General features: G+C 36.0%; 13 protein-coding genes and 2 pseudogenes across 15 annotated transcripts, besides 3 other annotated features; 9 read left to right on the top strand and 6 right to left on the bottom strand.

The window, feature by feature from the left end:
* The first annotated feature begins 825 nt into the window (after positions 1-825).
* Positions 826-1,645: a mobile genetic element.
* A 21-nt stretch (positions 1,646-1,666) lies between these two features.
* Positions 1,667-1,753: a mobile genetic element.
* A 926-nt stretch (positions 1,754-2,679) lies between these two features.
* On the top strand, positions 2,680-3,258 carry TVAGG3_0473310 (annotated as a pseudogene). The gene has a single exon. A coding segment is annotated over exon 1 (579 nt).
* A 122-nt stretch (positions 3,259-3,380) lies between these two features.
* TVAGG3_0473300 (protein of unknown function, DUF4106 family) lies at positions 3,381-4,000 on the top strand (the record flags this gene model as incomplete). The annotated part of the gene is made up of 1 exon (XM_051235607.1): positions 3,381-4,000. A coding segment is annotated over one exon (620 nt), but the record flags the coding sequence as incomplete, so codon positions are not given.
* A 988-nt stretch (positions 4,001-4,988) lies between these two features.
* Positions 4,989-19,387: part of a mobile genetic element that runs on past the window's edge.
* TVAGG3_0473290 (uncharacterized protein) lies at positions 8,645-9,325 on the top strand (the record flags this gene model as incomplete). The annotated part of the gene is made up of 1 exon (XM_051235606.1): positions 8,645-9,325. The coding sequence occupies one exon, from the start codon at positions 8,645-8,647 to the stop codon at positions 9,323-9,325; it is 681 nt and encodes a 226-aa protein (XP_051093430.1).
* On the top strand, positions 9,355-9,929 carry TVAGG3_0473280 (uncharacterized protein; the record flags this gene model as incomplete). The annotated part of the gene is made up of 1 exon (XM_051235605.1): positions 9,355-9,929. A coding segment is annotated over one exon (575 nt), but the record flags the coding sequence as incomplete, so codon positions are not given.
* TVAGG3_0473270 lies at positions 11,062-11,481 on the bottom strand (annotated as a pseudogene). The gene has a single exon. A coding segment is annotated over exon 1 (420 nt).
* TVAGG3_0473260 (P-loop containing nucleoside triphosphate hydrolases family) lies at positions 11,550-12,079 on the top strand (the record flags this gene model as incomplete). The annotated part of the gene is made up of 1 exon (XM_051235604.1): positions 11,550-12,079. A coding segment is annotated over one exon (530 nt), but the record flags the coding sequence as incomplete, so codon positions are not given.
* On the top strand, positions 13,740-13,940 carry TVAGG3_0473250 (uncharacterized protein; the record flags this gene model as incomplete). Its single annotated transcript, XM_051235603.1, has 1 exon — positions 13,740-13,940. The coding sequence occupies one exon, from the start codon at positions 13,740-13,742 to the stop codon at positions 13,938-13,940; it is 201 nt and encodes a 66-aa protein (XP_051093427.1).
* Positions 13,970-14,533, bottom strand: TVAGG3_0473240 (uncharacterized protein; the record flags this gene model as incomplete). The annotated part of the gene is made up of 1 exon (XM_051235602.1): positions 13,970-14,533. The coding sequence occupies one exon, from the start codon at positions 14,531-14,533 to the stop codon at positions 13,970-13,972; it is 564 nt and encodes a 187-aa protein (XP_051093426.1).
* On the top strand, positions 14,889-15,254 carry TVAGG3_0473230 (uncharacterized protein; the record flags this gene model as incomplete). Its single annotated transcript, XM_051235601.1, has 1 exon — positions 14,889-15,254. One exon carries the CDS (start codon positions 14,889-14,891, stop codon positions 15,252-15,254), a length of 366 nt encoding a protein of 121 aa, XP_051093425.1.
* Positions 16,102-16,595, top strand: TVAGG3_0473220 (uncharacterized protein; the record flags this gene model as incomplete). Its single annotated transcript, XM_051235600.1, has 1 exon — positions 16,102-16,595. A coding segment is annotated over one exon (494 nt), but the record flags the coding sequence as incomplete, so codon positions are not given.
* On the bottom strand, positions 16,645-16,908 carry TVAGG3_0473210 (uncharacterized protein; the record flags this gene model as incomplete). Its single annotated transcript, XM_051235599.1, has 1 exon — positions 16,645-16,908. The coding sequence occupies one exon, from the start codon at positions 16,906-16,908 to the stop codon at positions 16,645-16,647; it is 264 nt and encodes an 87-aa protein (XP_051093423.1).
* Positions 16,939-17,184, top strand: TVAGG3_0473200 (uncharacterized protein; the record flags this gene model as incomplete). The annotated part of the gene is made up of 1 exon (XM_051235598.1): positions 16,939-17,184. The coding sequence occupies one exon, from the start codon at positions 16,939-16,941 to the stop codon at positions 17,182-17,184; it is 246 nt and encodes an 81-aa protein (XP_051093422.1).
* TVAGG3_0473190 (DNA/RNA polymerases family) lies at positions 17,207-17,665 on the bottom strand (the record flags this gene model as incomplete). The annotated part of the gene is made up of 1 exon (XM_051235597.1): positions 17,207-17,665. One exon carries the CDS (start codon positions 17,663-17,665, stop codon positions 17,207-17,209), a length of 459 nt encoding a protein of 152 aa, XP_051093421.1.
* On the bottom strand, positions 17,793-18,511 carry TVAGG3_0473180 (uncharacterized protein; the record flags this gene model as incomplete). Its single annotated transcript, XM_051235596.1, has 1 exon — positions 17,793-18,511. A coding segment is annotated over one exon (719 nt), but the record flags the coding sequence as incomplete, so codon positions are not given.
* Positions 18,642-19,345, bottom strand: TVAGG3_0473170 (uncharacterized protein; the record flags this gene model as incomplete). Its single annotated transcript, XM_051235595.1, has 1 exon — positions 18,642-19,345. A coding segment is annotated over one exon (704 nt), but the record flags the coding sequence as incomplete, so codon positions are not given.

Here is a 19,387-nt window from a genome sequence, read left to right as displayed (position 1 = left end):
CTTATCAATATACTTCATATAATATACACATGTTCATGTAAAAACTTTTTTCCAAAATCCTCAGGAATTAAGGGTGCACCCGTATGTACGTTTATTTGAGAGTAGGAGGATTACCCTCTCAATTTTGAGGGATTCGTTAGCGCAATATCTCGATGAATATTGTATTAAAATTGAATTTGCCCATACCAATATATCTGATACAATATCCTTAAGTTTTACTAAAAAGAATTTTTTAAAATCCCTGCAGATTCGGGGATTTTTAAATTTTTTGATTTTTTTCGCAAATTTTTCGAAAAAAAAATATTTTCAGAAGAGCCTTAACGGCTAAGATTTAGGAACAATGTTAAGTATCAAAAAGAAAGGAGGTCTGATATAGACAACATATATCGTTGAAGGTTGAAAAAATCTCTAATATTTGAGCCCAAAATTTCAAATTTTAATTTTTTGAAAAAAAGGGAGAAGCTTCCTAAACTTTTTAATCCCATAAATATGGTCATTATCAAAAAAAAAAAAAAAAAGGTAGTGGTGTTGCATGCTAAGTTCGGTCAAAATGTAAACCTCTCAATTTTATCGTCGGGGGAAGTAACTCAATTCCTTCAAAATTATTCTTTAAATATTGAATTTAAAGTTATTTAATTTGGATTATAAATAAATAGGCTAATACAATATTTAAAAATGAGAAAAAAATAACTTTTCAAAGAACTTTTCATAATCTCAAAGAAAATTTTTTATTCAATAATTATATAAATTAATTAACATTCATAATGAAATTGGATTTTTTTATAAAAAATTGGTCCTACTTAACTTTTTGAGAGAATTTGGCTTTCTCGTAAACGAAAAAGGGATTTGACGGAGTCAAATCCCCGCTCACAAAAAGTGGACTTTACATGTCAAATTTTATATGCATGTAATGTCCACTTTTATGAGTTTTAGGAAGGAATTGGAAGCCATGAGTTACTGACATTGCATCAGTATCTCATAGCCTCCAATTCCTTCTCGAAAGTGTCCAAACTTTGGGTTAATTGCAAAGTATTAACCCAAAGTTTGGACACTTTCAAGTGGAGATGGAAGGCTTTGGGGTATATATTAATACAATATACCTCAAAGCCTTCCATCTCCACTACAAATGTGAGAAACTTTGTCCGAATAGTTTAACATTCGGACAAAGTTTCTCCCATCTTTCAATGTAATTGCTACCTGTGAGGTACTGACTTGAAGTCAGTGCTTCACAGGTAGCAATATCCAAAAATTTAAAAACATTTTATCAGTTCGTTAGAGAACTAGAGCCTCCTAGGTACTGAACCAGAATCAGTGCCTAGGGGACTCTAGTGATCTATATAAATCTGAGAAACTTTGAGGAAATTGTTCGACATTTCCTCAAAGTTTCTCAGCAATTTAGCGAGGAATGTTCGTTATCGTGTAGATATTTATAATATATACATGATAACAAACATTCCCCGCTAAAAGATGTAAAATCTTATAAGAAATAATTGCAAAAGAATAACAAATTGCAACAAATTTTATATGAAACTGAACCTTATGAGGTAGTGATTCAAGATCACCGCCTCATAAGATTCAGTTTCAATCTCAAGTATCTCAAAAGTAAGGCTCTATTTTTTGCCATGTAAAGTGTCACTTTTCTGTCCAAATGATAAGTTATTCAGAGAAAGTTTCCCAGCTATCAAGAGGGAATTGTTCCTTATGAGGTATATATTCATACTGTATACCTCATAAGGAACAATTCCCTCCTTAAAACGAGAAAACTTGTTCGAAATTGTTTATCATTTCGAACAAGTTTTCTCGTTTTTAATAAGAAACTAAAGGCTATGAGGCACTGATTATATATTAGTGCCTCACAGCCTTTAGTTTCTAATAGATAGCTGGGAAACTTTCTCCAAATGATAAGTTATTCAGAGAAAGTTTCCCAGCTATCAAGAGGGAATTGTTCCTTATGAGGTATATAGTTATAATGTATACCTCATAAGGAACAATTCCCTCATTAAAATCGTAGATATTTTTTACTTATTACTCATGCTTTCAAAATCACAATCCTCTGAAAAGTTATTTTTTATTAAGAATTTAGAATTTTGATAAATACCTTTTTTCAATTTGATATAATACTTATATATTTTCAAAAAGACATTTTGAAAAGATATCTCAAAAGTTCTCTGAAAACCTATTTTTGATTAATTTTGAGAAATATCCGTATTAAATTAATCAATAAATTCATTCAACACTACTTTAATTTTTAAATTCAAAAAATTATATGTGCTTCTTAAAATGTCTCACAAAAATTTTATTATAAAATTATATACAATATTAAAAATCCCACAACATTTTTTACTTTACATAATCGTACTTCCTCGACGATTAATTTTCCCTCAATTCCTATCGTTGACCGAACTTAGCATGCAACAGTGGGGCTTCCAGGCACTTCGTGCCCTCTAGCCCTGAAGATGTTTAGTATAACTTTGTCCGGACAAGTAAGGGTCTATCGTCGCTACAGGAAAAGTTACGGGCGTTCCAAGGAAGTATACTTTGAGAAGCCTTTTCTCCTTATAGAATGAGATAGGACGGTTATTTTACAAAACTGACAACACTTTGACCGAGTAGTTTTTTGTGCTGAACAAAAAGTGTCATATAAACATCTGTCAAAAACCGTTTTTTACTTCACTTAAAATGCCACGTAAGCTACGTAAGAATATACGTAAGAGGAAGGGAGCATTGAAACATCCAATAGTAAAACTGACACCACAACAACAGTTGCAACAACAAATGATGAATGACCCCACTATGTTGCAACAAATGTCAAGCAACCCTATGCTTTTAAACCGAGTTATTGGTGCACAGAGTGGAGGTTTAAGAGCGGCACTTTTAGCGAAAATGGCAGGCTATGGTGGAGCTGCAGACGGAACAGCTTATAACCCTCAAAGTCAAATGAATTTGAGTTCACTCAAAAATCAAATAACAGATGTCAAAAAGTCAAACATAGACATACAGAAACAAATAAGTGAAAACGAAAAGAAACTAGAATATGACAGACACACAAAGAAACTCAATGAATTAAACGTAGAGAAAAAGAAGAAAGAAGAACAACTGAAAGAACTAAGTACAGAGGAATATGCAAAAAAAGTGTCAGAAAAGCAGCAGAAGTAGCAAAAATGGAACAAGATGTTATAAATTTGAAAAACCATACTACTCAATATAAAGTACTGAAAGATGAAGAAATAAAACAAAAAGCCCTGAAGACATATATGGATAGCGATGAGTATAAAAAAGAAGTTGAAGCAAATGTAAAGGCAGAAAAACTTTTACAGTTGCAAAACCAAACCGTACAGTATGAAAACTTAGCACAAGAAAGTAAAAATAACGACGCAGCCATGCAAAAGGCAATGAAAAGCGCAGAATATATAAAAGCTAATAATGACTGGTTAGATGCCCAAGCCAACGCTAAAGCAGCCCAACTTATAGGGTCAATAAGGACAAAAATACAAGCGGATGAAGACAGTTCAAATGAAGCTTTAATGAATGCTGACTTTAAGAACGCCTTCGAAGCTCTTCATAGTAAGGTGAAACTAGTGAACGACTTCTCATCTGGAAAGAAACTGAAGTCTGAAGGTTTCGACAACGAGTTAAGAGAAGTAGCACAAAATATGACGAAAATAACAGATGCAGCAACGAGACAGGCAGTTCAAAGTGCCTATGACGCCGTTAGAGCAACTGTTGTGGAAAGTCAAGAAAAAGAGTTACAACAGACCAAAACAGACCTAGTAAATGCTTTCTTAAGAACGAAAAGTCAGGTAGGACATTATGCTGCAGATGGAACATATGTGCCAGCTGGTGGAACTTATATACCACCAAACCCTCCAAGAGAAGCACCTGCACCAGGACTACCTAAAACATTTACATCGTCACATGGACACAGACACAGGCATGCACCAAAACCAACACAACAACCAACACAACAACCAACAGTTCAAAACACTGCACCACAACCAACAGTTCAAAATCCAGCACCACAACCAACAGTTCAAAACACTGCAGCACAACCAACAGTTCAAAACACTGCACCACAACCAACAGTTCAAAACACTGCACAGCAACAACCACAAACAGAGCAAGGACATAAAAGAAGTAGAGAACAAGGAAACCAAGAATTCTTAAAAATGCTTAAGGAAAATTATGGTTACCCAGATACTCTTGACTTTAGTGACAGATATAAAGAAGCTATTAGAAAGTTCAAGGAAGGAAATACTGACCCGAACCTATTTAGCTTTATGGTTCAGCACCAAATGGGATATAATTTCAAACCTGGAAAATACAAGCTCGCTAAGGGATATGATTTAATAGCATATCATCCAAATGACATGAATGAATTTACTCCGAGATATTTGGTGTCAGAGATAAATGATAATTCAACTATCTTCATGAAACGCGTAAAAAATAGAGACGGAACGAAAGAAGAAAGGGTTATGAATGCGGATGGCTTAAATAGGGAACTTGTTAAAAACGGTCTCGGAATATATGAAATGCCAGCAGATGAGGTACAAGAAACTCCACAGGAAGAAGTTCAGATACAACCAGACATGGAAGAAATAGTTCAGCAACAACAGCTAAAAGAGCCAGAAGGAAACGAACAAGTCCCTCCTTTGGAAACTAACTTCACAGAACTAGATGAAGATTTGGAACAGCCGAAAAATCTTGACCCTCAACAAGAGTATGCGGAGAATATGGAATCTTTCCAAGAGTCTAAAAAAATTCAGCTGACATAGTAGAAGAATATCGAAAAATGTTCGCGACATACAAAAGACTCCAACATCAGATGAAATATTCAGCATAGAATGGAAGTACTGAAAAAAATGTACGCAAATACAACAATCTTTTTACTTACGACCATATAACGTTCAATCTTTGGCTGACTCGGTGAAAATAAAAGGTTAAATTTCAACAAAACATATAGAAATGAAACATTGTTTAAAGTTCATTCAGAACCTAACAATATGGAAAAACTACTTTTGTTTCTGCAGACTATGGAATACAATGAGATGGGGTCATAAGCTAATCCGGATAGGTGGTTCATAAACTTACAACCACAATTCCAAGAAGTTGTAGACGCAATGGAAGTGAATGGTGAACAGATATAGCTGGTATTTTCAGCGCGGCTTTAATGCCATTGAAAGATATGAAACATGCAGATATTTTGGACCAGTATGAAATGAACATGGCTGATGGAAATATAACACCTGACGTTCTAGAACATTTATCTCAAAGAACTACACAGAACATAGAGATGGTATATTTGGTGAAGAGTTTAGAAAGAAAGTTAGGGAGATAGAAGGAAGAGAACCTATTGTACATGACCTTGCAAACGAAAGTTTACAAAATGTCATAAAAACTTACTTTGCAGACAATGAACTGAGAAGGGATGAATATTTAAGAAAACTAAATGGACAGTACAAATGAAATGTTAGTATTGAAAAACATGTTCCTTGACAAAATAAAACCAACTACAGAAATAAATGACGCAAGACTGAAACATTGGGTAAAAGCTTTCCATTCACAAAAGATATTATTGTAACATGGAAAGAAAAGAATGGCTACAAAACATATATTTGGAAACGAGCTATTCCATATGGACAAGCTCTATTTGAAGAGCTTGAACCGGAAACTCAGGAAAGAGTCATGCAACAATACGCGAAGACTCAAATACAAACTATGACAAAATCTTTCTAGGATATAGGTTACCTGAGATGGGCGACCAGAGCCCAAAGGCAAAAAGGACATGGGAAATTTACAACATACTAGGTGAACATGAGGCAAAGATGCAACACTTGAAGCAGAGGGCAAGTTACAAAAGCGACACCAAAGAAGAGAAGAGTAGAACAAAGTGAAAGTAGTGAAGAAGTAACTTCATCTAGTGAAAGTAGTGGCAATGAAGGAAAAAGAAGAGTTAAAACTCAGTCAGGAAGAAGTAAATTGGTCGAGTGGGTTCTATTATGACACATAAATCAACTATTCTATATTTTTACCCATATGAAATGTAGCGCTCAGAATATAACGCCAACAGTTTTGGATGCATGAACGGAAATGTTTCCGAATGGTATAACGAATGCGACAATGCATTAGAAGGTCAGAAATAGTTCTGGAACTTACGAATATACAACTGCTGTTTCTTATGGAAACGTAGGTGAGTTTGGAGAAGGTTTTCAACAACAGTAGATATTGCTTGCGACAGGTTTCATATTATTTCTATTGACAACTCATTCTTATACGTGGAACAAGACATTGAAATAAAACCTTCTGCCAAGTTGTCTGACAAGAAAGGTTGCAATGGAATTTTCTATGTCGGATACAATATGCTCCAGAAGTTTTCATGGGATATAAGATATATTCTAACTCTGACTTAGTTCAAACAGTAACATGGGCAAACTATGAATGGTTCGCTTTGAAGAAACTCAGTACAACCAAAGCTAGAGAACAAACAGACCAGTATGCAAATATTGAGAAAATAAGAAGACTTGACCTAACGTTCAGGAGTTTATGTTAACCTTTCTGGACAAACTTCAGAGCAGCTAACAAAGTAAAACTGAAACTTAGAGTTCCTTTGTCATCTTTCCTCATCTCAGGTTTTTAAGATACTTGCCAAACTGGGCAGGAAAATTTCTATCGAACTTACTCCAAGCAAAAATAACTTAGTCATTGCACCAACACAAGACCCATTCACTATTACAGACGTAAAGGGAAAATCAAACATCATTCGCCGAATTTTGCAAAGACAAAGTTGACTTAGACTTTGGTTTCTTCAAACTTCAACAATGAAGTAAACTATTATTTCAATGCTGCTGGAGATGCTTGGGACCAGTTAAGTTCACATGCGAAAAATTTGAATGCAAGAGAATAGAAGCAGACTTGCGTCTATATGTTGGACCAGATATTTCAAATGCTTTAGCTGCCAAATATATTGCAGTTCCACTTATGTTTCCCTATACACAAATCTGTCAAAGACTTTCAGGTGAAGTTGGAAACCAAGTGCTGACCCAGGTGGCAAGAACAGATATTGCTTTAACAACTGAATGAACATGCAGATACTATGTTTGTACTGTTCAGACGAACTAATAAATGACTATTCTTGTTTCTACAACCCGGTATTAAATATCATATAAACATAGATGGCAAATATTATCCAAGAGAAGAATATTCTACAGTTGAGGATATGAGGTCATACAACTTGACATTAGATGCTATGAACTTTAACAACAACTTCACAACAACATTAACCCTGAAATGCAAAGTTCTATTATGCCATATGTGAAAGTATGGACTCATACAGGAGGTCAAAAAATCAATATACAAATGGAGACCGTTCAAACTTTTGGCTTGGCATTCCATTTGCTGACTCAGAAGACTTTATGGGTGGTATTTCAACTGTTGGTACTGTACAAATACAATATACTGGTGACAGAGACGGTCCAGATGAATGAGAGCAAAGAAGTTTACAAAACCAATAGCACTTTTCACGGAAGATGCTCTTTTGAAGATTCGTTCGATGAAACCTGCTGGGGCTCCTCAGAATTGGCAAACGACAGCTTCCATCGAGCAGATTTTGGCAGCAGGTCAGTAAGTTGTTCTTTGAACTGACTTCTCTCCGTCAAATATTGACAGTACGCCAGTTTTGACATAATATTGTAATATAAACTTACCTTTAGAAATATCTGTAAGTTTTGTTGTTATATTTTTGTCAACGTCAAGAACTTTCACCATTTCAGTTATACCAACTTTCTTTGCTTTATGAAATATTTTGGTTCAGCAAAGACTGCTATTCTATAACATTTACCATTGTTTGTATAAAGAACTATTCTGTCAATGTATTTGTATTGTTTGTGTGTGTAAACTTTGTTCTGCTTCAATTCGAAGAGATATCGAATACGTCCATCTTTTTATTCTAAGTAAAATGTCATTTCCGAAAAATAGAAGCGTGAGTGTTTCAAAAGGTTTAATGGCGGTGGCAGATGTGAAGTTAAATTCACCAACTCAAACAAACAGTCAAAGTGTTATTGTCAATGTCAAAGACAGAGATGTTGAAGTGGGGAAACCATACGAAGACGAAGATGGTATAACAATTGTTCCTGTAAAAGAACCAACATATCCTGAAGTTAGCAGAGACTTAAGTTCTGTTGCAGATATTCGAAACGACTACCAACAACTGAAAGACAAACTTCAAACTCAGGAGAAGATTTGTCAAGCTTTAGTATAATGTTAAACTTGGTCGAACACAACCTGTAAAAGTGAACTCATATGTCATTGCACTCATGAAGTTTTGAAAGAACTATTGAAACTTTTGACAGAGGCAGACGATATAAACATCAAGAAATAGAACCCGACATTAGTTGCTGTGGTGTTTATATAATGTCATTGACAAGATATACGTTATGAAAGGAGGTGAAACGTTGAACTTAAAGTTATAGTTTCCCAGACGTCATAAAATATTTGACGACCACAACATTTCATTAAAATTTATTTGCTAAGTAATGGCAGAAGATATAATGGTTTATACTATTACGACTAAAAACCCTGAGTCATATAATTCTATAACAACAAACTTACAAAGTCCTCAAGGACGGTATTGTAAACTAACTTAAACACAATGACGACTAAAGCCTGTTTTGCTCTTTTGACACCAGAAGACTTTATTGTTGTGAATGGTAAAAAATACTCCTTTGAAGATACTTACTCAGATATACCACCAACAGGTTTTGTTGACTTATTTAATACTTTAAGTACGGGTGTAACATGTGCTGCAACTAGAGCAGGTTTCATTATGTTTGGATGTCCGACTGAGTTTACTATAAACGATATGAGCTATAATACAAAACTTATTTCTGGTTTTTACTACCAACAGTTTCCTATAACAGGAAAAGGTGTCATACAAGGAATGTCTATTCCATTGACATTAAGCACACCAATCTTATATATTGTTTCAAACTTAGGTTCAAAGTGTTATTCGAATGTCGACAGAAACTATTATGACCAAAAGATACTTATGCGTATAAACAATACTTTCTCTGCTGGTTTGCCTATTGTTCATTCGAATGCAGAATTTTCAACCTTAGTGAACTCAAACACTTTGGCAAGTATAACGTTGACATTAGTTGACGCAAACTTTGTTCCTGTAAAACTTTTATGTCCTATGTATTTGTCAATGACGGCAGAAAGTTTCGAATTGGAAGATGCAACTGGTGAAAGTATTGTATTACAAGAACAACTTCAACAACAAATAGCTCAAGAACAACAAATGCAACAAATGCAACAACAAAGTCAAGAATAAAAAAAATATTTTTTTTTATTTTTATAAAAATGTACAGAATAGATGTTTCAGATTTTTATGACTTCCAAGCATTCAGAAATATGTGTCCATTTCGAGACTATAACAAAGCAGTCGAGAATTTGAAACGTTTAGTCATTTATGTCGACTCTGCCCCAGAATGTTATGTTATGAAAGAATGGGATGTTGTCTTTAACAAACCAAGAGCAACAATAGTTTCAGAACAAGAATGTAGACAGAAACTTAAGAAAATAAAAGTCGTACAAGTTGGCATGAAGATGTTAGATGCTTGGGATATCTTATTGTCAAAGTTAGAAGATTTTTCAGTTCGAGGTATAAAGTTCTATACACCTTCTCCAAACTTCTATTCTATCTTCACTGGATATAAATATGAACAAGTAGAATGGAAAGAAAATATTATAGAAGCTTGGTTAGACCATGTCAAAGAAATTATATGCAATGGAAACGAAAGAGTCTATGAGTATATCTTATGTTGGTTTGCAAACATCTTACAACATCCAAGTGCTAAAAATGAAACTGCTCTCATTATAATTGGAAAACAAGGAACTGGTAAGAACACATTCTTTACAGATATTTTGTGCAAACTGTTAGAAGGTTATTCGAATCCGAATATGACAAACTTAGAAAACATCTGTGGCAAGTTTAACTCCTCAATAGAGAATATGAAACTTATAGTATGTAACGAACTTCAAAGTATAGATACAACAAAAGTTTTGAACTCAGATGCTTTGAAGAGTCTTATAACAGACAAAGTTGGAGTTGTTGAAAGAAATATAAAGACCAAAGAGTTTGTGAAAATGTTGCAAACTTCATTATGGTTTCAAACAATGCTGTTCCGATGAAGTTAGAAAGTTCTGACAGAAGATATGTAGTTGTCAGAACGTCAGATTCTCATATGCAAGATACAGAATATTTTGACGACTTAGCAGAAACTTTGACATCTGACTTTTACAACCACTTGTTCTCATATTTTATGACATTAGATATTTCAAGTTCAATCCAAGACAAATTCCACATACCGAAGAGAGACAAACATTGTTAGAAGCAAACAAGAGTGTATATGAACTGTTCATAGATGAAACTGACTTTGAGTGTTTTAGATGAAAGGTCATTGTACGATTCGTATAAACAATATTGTCAAGAATATGGTTATATGACAGCGTCTAAACGAACATTCTTGGCAAATGTCAAAAGTCTTTTAGACGTACAGAATGGTGTATATACAAAGAAAATTTTTTATGAGTAAATTTAAAAAAAAATATTTTTTTATCCGATAGAAAAAGATGGCAAAATTCATCTCAGTAAACAAGTACATGTCAGGACTTAAAGAAGAACTAGACCCATTCACATATTTGAATGTTTACTTCTACCATTTTGAAAAGTCTTCATTCAGCAAAGTTTGGAACATCGAACCAGTTAAGTTTGCTATTGTGACTAAAAATGGTGCGAAATTTGAAGACTTAGACATAGAAGGTTTGTTAGCAGTCAAAGAAAGTTTTGACAGAAGGTTCAAACCTTAAAGAAGGCAAAGCATACAAACTTGTTATACCTTATGAACCAAAGAAAGCAGACGACTATGAATATTATGAGTCTAAGATAGTTGAAAGTTCAAGGTAAATTGGGTAAAAAGATTTTAGAGTCTAAGCCAGTGTTTGCTCCTAAAGAGGAAGAGAACATTGACATTGACCCAGAAATGTTCTAAAAATAAAATTTTATTTTTACATGTCAAATTTCTTTTTCTCTGGAACTGGTTCAGGTTCTTTCTTCTCTTCTTCTACTTTCTTTTCTTTCTTTTTCTTTCTTCTTCTTTTCTGGTGGAGTTATGTCAAATTTGGCGCAACTATATTTATGTAAAAGTTCTTTGTCCTTTAATAGCTCTTCTATTCTGTTTTCTATTTCATCTTCAAGAACAGCGCATGTGTCTTCTTTGCATTCTAAGAAGTTTTGTTGGACTTCATCTCTCCAAGAGGCGTCATCTCTGTCAACAAGTCTGTCATTGACAAATTTTAAGACTTCTCTGCTTAATGTTTTATGGTTCTTGTCATATTCCCAGAAACAGAACTTTAGAACAAATTCCCTTTCTTGTTTACACTATGTAAGATTTTATGGTCGACAGATGTTTTGCTGTCGAAAAGCTTGTCTCGAATATAGATAGCGAAATCGCTAGACATTTTCTAAAAGATAAAAATTTTAATTTTTCTAAAAAATGTTAGAAAAAAAGTTTGCTGACATTGACAAAAAATTTGAGAATGTTTTAAACAAGAACAAGAGGAAGTTAGAAAATGCTCAGATAAAACCTATACATGACAAGTTCTTATTTGCTCAGAATGGTATAACAGGTCTAATTGCACCACCTGGGTCGGGTAAGACTTTCACTTATCTTAAAATGGCTGCACAACAACAAGAACTAGATGAGAAGAACCCATTCTATGAGTTAGTTGTCATTTGTAGTACTTCTGGTCAATTTGACCAAACCGTCAATTCGTTCAAAGATATTATAAAGAAGTCTAAGTTAGTATGTATAAAAGACTCTGAGTTGTTAGATTGGATAAAGAAGTACCAAAGAAGAGTTTTGAAGTATAATGCTATAAATGAGTATATAAATTCTAAGTTTAAAGACCCAAATGAGGAAATGCAGAGAATATTAGAGAAGAAACACTTCAGAAACAAACAGAAAGAGATAGAATACATTTCGAAGAAATTGCAATCTTACGATTGGAAGACATACCCTCATAGATGTCTTCTTATCTTAGATGACTTTGCTTCTCATCCTTTGTTAAAGAACAGAGAACAAGATATGTGTCGAATTCTTAAGAAACTTAGGCACTTTAACATCTCAGTTGTCATTTGTGTACAGACAGCAAAGAGTTTAAGTAAGGATGTTAAAAGAATACTTACTGACATTATACTTTTCCCCAGATTGTCCGAAGACGATTTCATGGAACTTATGAAAGAGTCCATGGCAGGTAAGTTTGACAGATATGAACTATGGGAGAAGTACAAAGTCATACAAGACCCTCATACTTCTTTCAGAATTCATATCTACGCGAACAAAGTTCAAATTGTAAAAAGTCAAGCTTGAAAAATGTAAGTGTTTAGTCTTAGTAAGATGGTAGCTTCTTAAAGCATATGCCGTCCTTGAGTTTTAGGTACGTGAAGAGAAGTACAATGAATTCAATTACGAGTACAATTGCAATGACAACCAAGGCAACTATTTTTGTCTTTTGCCAGCAAGGGTACTTCTTCTCTTCCAATGGTTCGGCAGAACTATACTCACTCATGAGAAATGCCAAAACGGTTTAATAGAAAAAGTGTCATCTACCCTACTTGTTTGAAGTTGTCAAAATACTCCGTTATTTTTCACGATTTTCATAGAGTTTTGGCGACCCAGAAAAAAGTCGGTCTCGCTGTTCTTCACTGTTTTCATACGGAATCTCTTCTCTTGGTTTTCCGAGGGAAGCAAGCATATGAGGAAATTCATGAAATTTGGTCATTTTTCAGCAAAAATAATGTTTAGGTGAAGAGGTGAGATCTCACCTGTTTTTTCACCTAATTTTTCACCTCTTTTTTTCACAACCGTTTTACATGGTAAGCGTTATTTTTTGACGAAGTGAACATTGACACTTCGTCAAAAAAATCCCTGAAATCATATCTTTTATACAAAATAAAAAAATAAAATGACATTTTTTCATTAGATAACTGTTATTTTTTGACGAAGTGAACATTGACACTTCGTCAAAAAAATCCCTGAAATCATATCTTACATACAAAATAAAAAAATAAAATGACACTTTTTCATTAGATAACTGTTATTTTTTGACGAAGTGAACATTGACACTTCGTCAAAAAAAATCCCTGAAATCATATCTTACATGACACTCATTTAAAAAAATACACTTCGGAAAAAAACTAACTTTATTTTTCTATCTTAAGGAAATTCATGAAAATTCAAGAGGTGAAAAAAGAGGTGAAAAAACAGGTGAGATCTCACCTCTTCACCTAAACATTATTTTTGGGTCCTTTACACTCATTACGAAGAAGTCTTGACAAAACATTTACGAAGAAGTCTTGACAAATTCAAGAGGTGAAAAAACAGGTGAGATCTAACCATCTACCCGACATTCTCGTCAAATACAAAAAAATGAAAAAGTGTCATTTTTTTCATGTCCGAAGACTCGAAGGTGCAACACTTCCAAAATACCGACGAACTCAGAAGAGCAGCATGGCAGTATCTTCTTGACAACTTCTTTGAGTTCTCCAGGTACACCTTGGAAAATGCTGAAGAACTCCGACACAGAGAATTTGGAGAAATTGCACTCCAATACTACCTTGACAAACAAAGGGTAAACAAAGGGTAAATTAACTAAAAACTTAACGTTTAAAAAGTGACATTTTTATGAGCTCCGAGTCACCGAGAAAACTTGGTCAGATGTTAGCAGCTTACTTCCCTGAGGAGGATGGAAGCGTTACATACGTAAGGTTCAAAAACAACGAACCTGGAATTGCGTACCAAATTCGCAATTACATGACCATGGAAGAGTACGAAAGGTTCCTACAAGAGAAACCAGCTCTAAACAACTCAGAAAAGAAAGAATAAAAAGTTTAACTCGTAATTGTTTATTTTTTTTACTTGTATGGGCAAGCTGCAAGAATGAAGTCGACTATCTCAGTCTTTGTCTTGACCAGTTGGACGGCTCTTGTGAGTATGTCTGTTTTGCGGTCTCCAGCTGGTGTCTGACCTTCGTAATTGCGCATGTTCTTGAGAGCTCCAACTGTAAATGGTTGTAGGATGAAGAGTCTCTCAGACTGCTTGAGGTAGTCTTCACGGTCACGAACCGAATCTGCGGTACGAGTCGAATCGGTCGATTTGAGGGAAGAGAGTGAGAGCCTGTCTTCTTCCATTGGGGTAGTAGCATACTCTTTGCGTAAGCGGTTCAGACCTTCCTCGAACTCTTGGTCTCTCTTGGATTGAGATTGGAATTGTGGGGCAGGGTTTTGCATAAACATCCAAGGGTTGGGGAAGTAAGGCATAGGCTGAGGAGGGTAGTTCGGGAAGCCTTGTGGTGGGTAGTAACCTTGAGGTGGAAATTGGTAGTAAATCGGAGGTACTTGCTGGAACTGAGGTGCAGGGGCTGGTGCTTTAGGTTCCTCTGGTTTGGGAATGGACTGGGTTGGTGGTACGTCGGACATTGTTCTGAAACAGTACAAGACTAGTTCTGAAACAGTACAAGTATTGTTCTGAAAAAGTACAAGTATTGTTCTGAAACAGTACAAGTATTGTTCTGAAACAGGACAAGTATTGTTCTGAAAAAGTACAAGTATTGTTCTGAAAAAGTACAAGTATTGTTCTGAAACAGAAAATTTTTCTCACAAATTGAGAGCTTTTACGGGAAATTTGTTCTGAAACAGGACAAGTATTGTTCTGAAAAAGTACAAGTATTGTTCTGAAACAGTACAAGACTAGTTCTGAAACAGTACAAGACTAGTTCTGAAACAGTACAAGTATTGTTCTGAAAAAGTACAAGACTAGTTCTGAAACAGAACAATGGACAACATCGAGCCATTAGATGAGGCAATTTACCTTATAGAGATAAATGAAGTTGTTAAGCAGTACTTGGGCAAGGACAAAGCCAACAAGTCCCTCGGCTGCTGGTTGTCTGGAAGAGGTGCGCTGAAAATCGAAATTGAAACCGGAATTCCAATTCAAATACCAGAAAACACTCCTGTAGACGACATAAAGGAGATGAAGAAAGAAGCTCTTCTCAAGTTCTTTGCAAAGCGCCCATGGATACAACTTCCAAACAGAGAGAGTCCAATTCCACGAATTATACAAATTCTCAGAGCACTGTTCCACTTCTCAGGACGGCCGTTCTTCATAACCTCAGAAGGCGACATCCAACCAGTACTGTAAACCTTAACGTTTAGAGTAAAAACATTTTTTTTCATTTTTTGAATGAAGCAAGTTAAATTCGTCCCACACCAATCTCAATGGACCGATGAAGAGTTTCAAGCCATCGTTGAAGACGTTGAGAACGACATAGACGGCGAACTTAAGGAGCTCAAATCACAATTGCAACCAAAATTGCAGAGGTCAAGGAACAGATAGCTCCACTTAAAGCTACCAAAGCTACTCTTGACCTCATGGATAGTTACCGTTTAGATGTCAAGAGTGGAATAAGACAATTAAAATTAAAACTTCTAAACTACGAAGCTATACTCCAAAAGTTAGCAGAAATGAGAAGACTTTACCAGAGCTACTTACATGTAAGGGACTTACCTTCAAGCAGTCCGACCAAAGATGAATTTGTTGACATTGTCCCAATTTTGTCCGAAAGTCAGCTCAGATGTTTCGAACTGCTCCCAACATATCCGGAATATGAACGTTTGCCTGAACTCTTTCGGTTCCTCAAAAAACGTTTTTTGGTTCTCATGTTCCAAACTTTTATCGGAAGAGACAACAAACGTTCAGAAGAAGAACAAGATATTATTTTAAACTTGTTGTATGACATAACTGTCATAACAAGCTTTTTGAAGTAAAACCGCCATTCTCAAACCACTTCATTTTTTCGATGTCCGAACAAGCACCGAAGCCAAACTCAATGGCAGATGTCCTTTCAAGGTTGCCAGACAAGCGCCCAGTTCAAATTCAAATTGCCCAATTGAACGCTCATCTGTCAAACACCATTAAGACTCTCCAAAGTAGTCTTATGGAAGAGATAACCAATCTCAAAGCCAATGTCCTCATGAACCAAGCTTCCAATGAGAAAGTCCTGAACGATTTCGCGGAAACCTTGCGCCAATACAACATAGAGAACCAAAACCTTGCCCGACTCATCTACCGTTTCTTCGAAGAGATAGACGCCATCTGGAAGGTACTCGGAAAGGACAGAACATGCAACACCGTACTTCGTGAACACAGAATTGCCGAAGGTATTATCAAAGAAGAGGAAGAAGAGGAAGAAGAAGAAGAGAAACACGAAGAAAAGGAAGTTTGGGCAACCCTTGTTGCGATGACGCTTACGAAATTTCCCAACCCTACCCATACAAAATCCGCAACAACGACAGGCAAGGTTCTTACCCCAGTCCTCAACAACTTGGGACACTTGAACCTTAACCTTCGGAATTACGGTTCAATTTCCATGGGAAGCTTGTCGCAATGCAATGGGTTCCAAATCCAGACAAGAAGTCGAGGGTCAGACACATTGACGGTGACAAGCTCAACAACCGTAAGGAGAACCTCGAGTGGTTCTAAGAGTAAAAAAATTTTATTTTAGGGGGAAACCCCAAGTAAATTTAGGTGTTTATTTGGATAAGTATGTTAAATTAAGGGTAATTTGCAAAATTAGTTCCCGACCTTTGAATTGGGCTCTTTCGTTATCCCAGTTGCGTAGGAGGTCGTCCCAGAGGAGTTGGTAGAATTGCCAATCCAAGGACGATTTGTCCTCCCAGGCATTGAGGATGTACTGCTCGTAGAGTTTCATGACCTCTGCCTTGCACCAGACACCCTCTCCCTTGGAACGTAAGGCTTCTTCGAAGTGCTCGAATGCGATTGGCTGCGTGACCATCCGAAATGACACTTTTTGTCCGTTTGGTCAATGTTCGTGTCTCGTGCCATAGTCGACGAAAATACAGACAAACAGGTTATATATGAGTTTGAGACCAAGAATGGTGTAACTCGACCTGTCCGATTCAAAGACTCCGAGGGCGACCATGAAATTAAACGGAAATTAGCTAGGAAGGAATATAAAATGGACTGGTTGCCACCACCTCCACCTCCACCACCTTTACCTGTTCCTCAAGTAAATAAGCCTTTCCCGTTCCCAAGAATTCCCACATTTTAATTCAAATTCGAATAAAAATTTTTTATTTCATGCAATGTTTTATTTCTGTGCCGTCTTCAAGTATGCCCCAGTACTTACGCTTGGAGAGGACATGAACTTCGGTGAAAATTTTGTCCAATTTGAATTGACCCATCTTCTCACCGACTAAACCCATTTCAATGAGTTTGTTGTACCCTTCTTCGTTCGTCATGAGTGCGTCAATGTTCTCATAGTAAACCACAACTTTCGATTTGACTTCGGAGAAGAATTTGTTGTAGTTGTCAAGGACTGCCTTTGCGAACTGAGGGTAAGACCAATGTTCGACAATAGGTTTTAATGTGGTTACTAAGCCACTTTGACCTTGAGTGAATTCGTACTTCAAAACAAAAGGAGAAAACCTTTCAACAAAGTTGTCGACCTTCTCATAATGTTTACTCTTCATCTCTTGAGGTTTCTTAATGGAATATCCCCATGTCGAATTCATAAGCAATTTGAGTGTCATTGCAAGTTTGGGGTTTGAAGCTTTCCTAATATCATACAGTTGTTGTATGACTTTTCCAACTGTATAGTTCCTTCCCGGGAACTCACCATCTTCGTTTGGAATTCCAGTCGGAATATATTGGACAAACCTCATGTATGCAGCGTTAAGGTCGACATAGTATATCTTTTCATCTGAGTCGAACTTGTCGCAACCAATTGGTCCAGTTTGTGGAAATTCAAGTGAGTCTCTTATCTTCTGAGAAACTTCTCCTGTTATCTCATAAACATCGTCGAAGCAACCTGTTTCATATAAAACCTTCTGACCTAACTCAGATGCTCTCCAATACAATTTGACGTCAATTGGATGTCTCAATGGAAGTTTGTTTATAGCATCTTGAAGTTCTTGCAACCTCATTGGAAGTTCTTCTGGTTCAGGTTGGTATCCGAACAATCCAACTCCTTGTGGAATTGTGTACTTCTTTTGTACTAGAACTTTGTCTGGAACAACTTTTGGTCTTGCTAACAGTGAAAAGTTTGTTTCGTCTTTTGGTACAAAAGTTTCTGTCAGCTTGTCATCTGGAATTGGTTCCAACAAACCTTTCTCGAAAAGAATGTTTACAGCTCTGACAATGTTGCACTTGCCTTTTCCGAACAATGGGTTTGTAAGACTTTCGTTCAACATGAAGTGGTTGTGGACAATTACAATCTTCAACCATGGTAAATTGAACTCAACAACATAGTCGTCATGTGAAGAACCTTTAGCTGTAGGTATGTTGACTCGGATATTGACATTTGCCAACGGTGCAATTTTTGCCAATTGACCTCTGAGAATGTACCTTGTCTTCACACATGACTCAAGATACTTCATCTTCTCTTCTGTAACAAGACCAGAGTTCCTGAGACATGTAAGAATGCAAGGTTCATTGACAATTGTTTCAATTGAATTGTAAATTCCATACCTTGTCAAGTCAATGTCAGACTTATTTATGAAGGGGAAGTATCCAGCATGTTGTCTGACTGCTTGAGGGTTAGGTTGGTACCATTCGAACTTGACACTTGCAATTCCTTCAATTGCATTCAAAATGTCTGAGTCGGAGTCAACCATTTGTTCTCTCTTTGTAGTCTTGAAAGCGTCAAGAAGCATTGCAGCTGTTGTGACATTGCCATGTGCATAGTAAATGTGACCATCCAAATCTGTTATGGTCAATCTGAGATTGTATCCTTTCTTATTTCCATCTTGAATTGCAGCAAGTACTCCCATGAAGCCTTCTTTGTTCTTTCCTTCGTCAAAGTTTACTGTAAAGGTTCGACCAGATGTAATTTGACTTCTAACTTCACGATACTTCTCATATGCATATCTTGTTCTTTCCATGGGAGCATGACCATCCTCTGCACTACCTTTTTTCCTTCTCAAAGGATGCAATTGTTCGTCATGTTTCCAGTAGAATCTGGCAAAGCCGTCGTGTCCTTCAACTTGAGGTTCACTAACATCGAAAGGCATGTCCATAAGACGTTCTTCTTCTAACCTCTCTAGTCTGTTTGGATAATTTGCACGTGCTGTTTCCAAATCCATTTCGTAGCGAAGACCAGACAATTTGTCATAGACTTTTATGGGTCTTCCCTTCCTATATTTAAAATTCTTCGAAACTCTCCAACCATATCTTTGCAACTCTGCTTTTATTCTAGCAGATTTTCTATCCATTCTATATGGGGGCATTTTTATAAAAATAAAAAAATGTTTTTT

The sequence above is a fragment of the Trichomonas vaginalis genome, chromosome II, assembly GCF_026262505.1.
Source record: "Trichomonas vaginalis G3 chromosome II, whole genome shotgun sequence".
NCBI lineage: Eukaryota > Parabasalia > Trichomonadida > Trichomonadidae > Trichomonas > Trichomonas vaginalis.
This window is presented reverse-complemented; position numbering and strand designations above follow the sequence as displayed.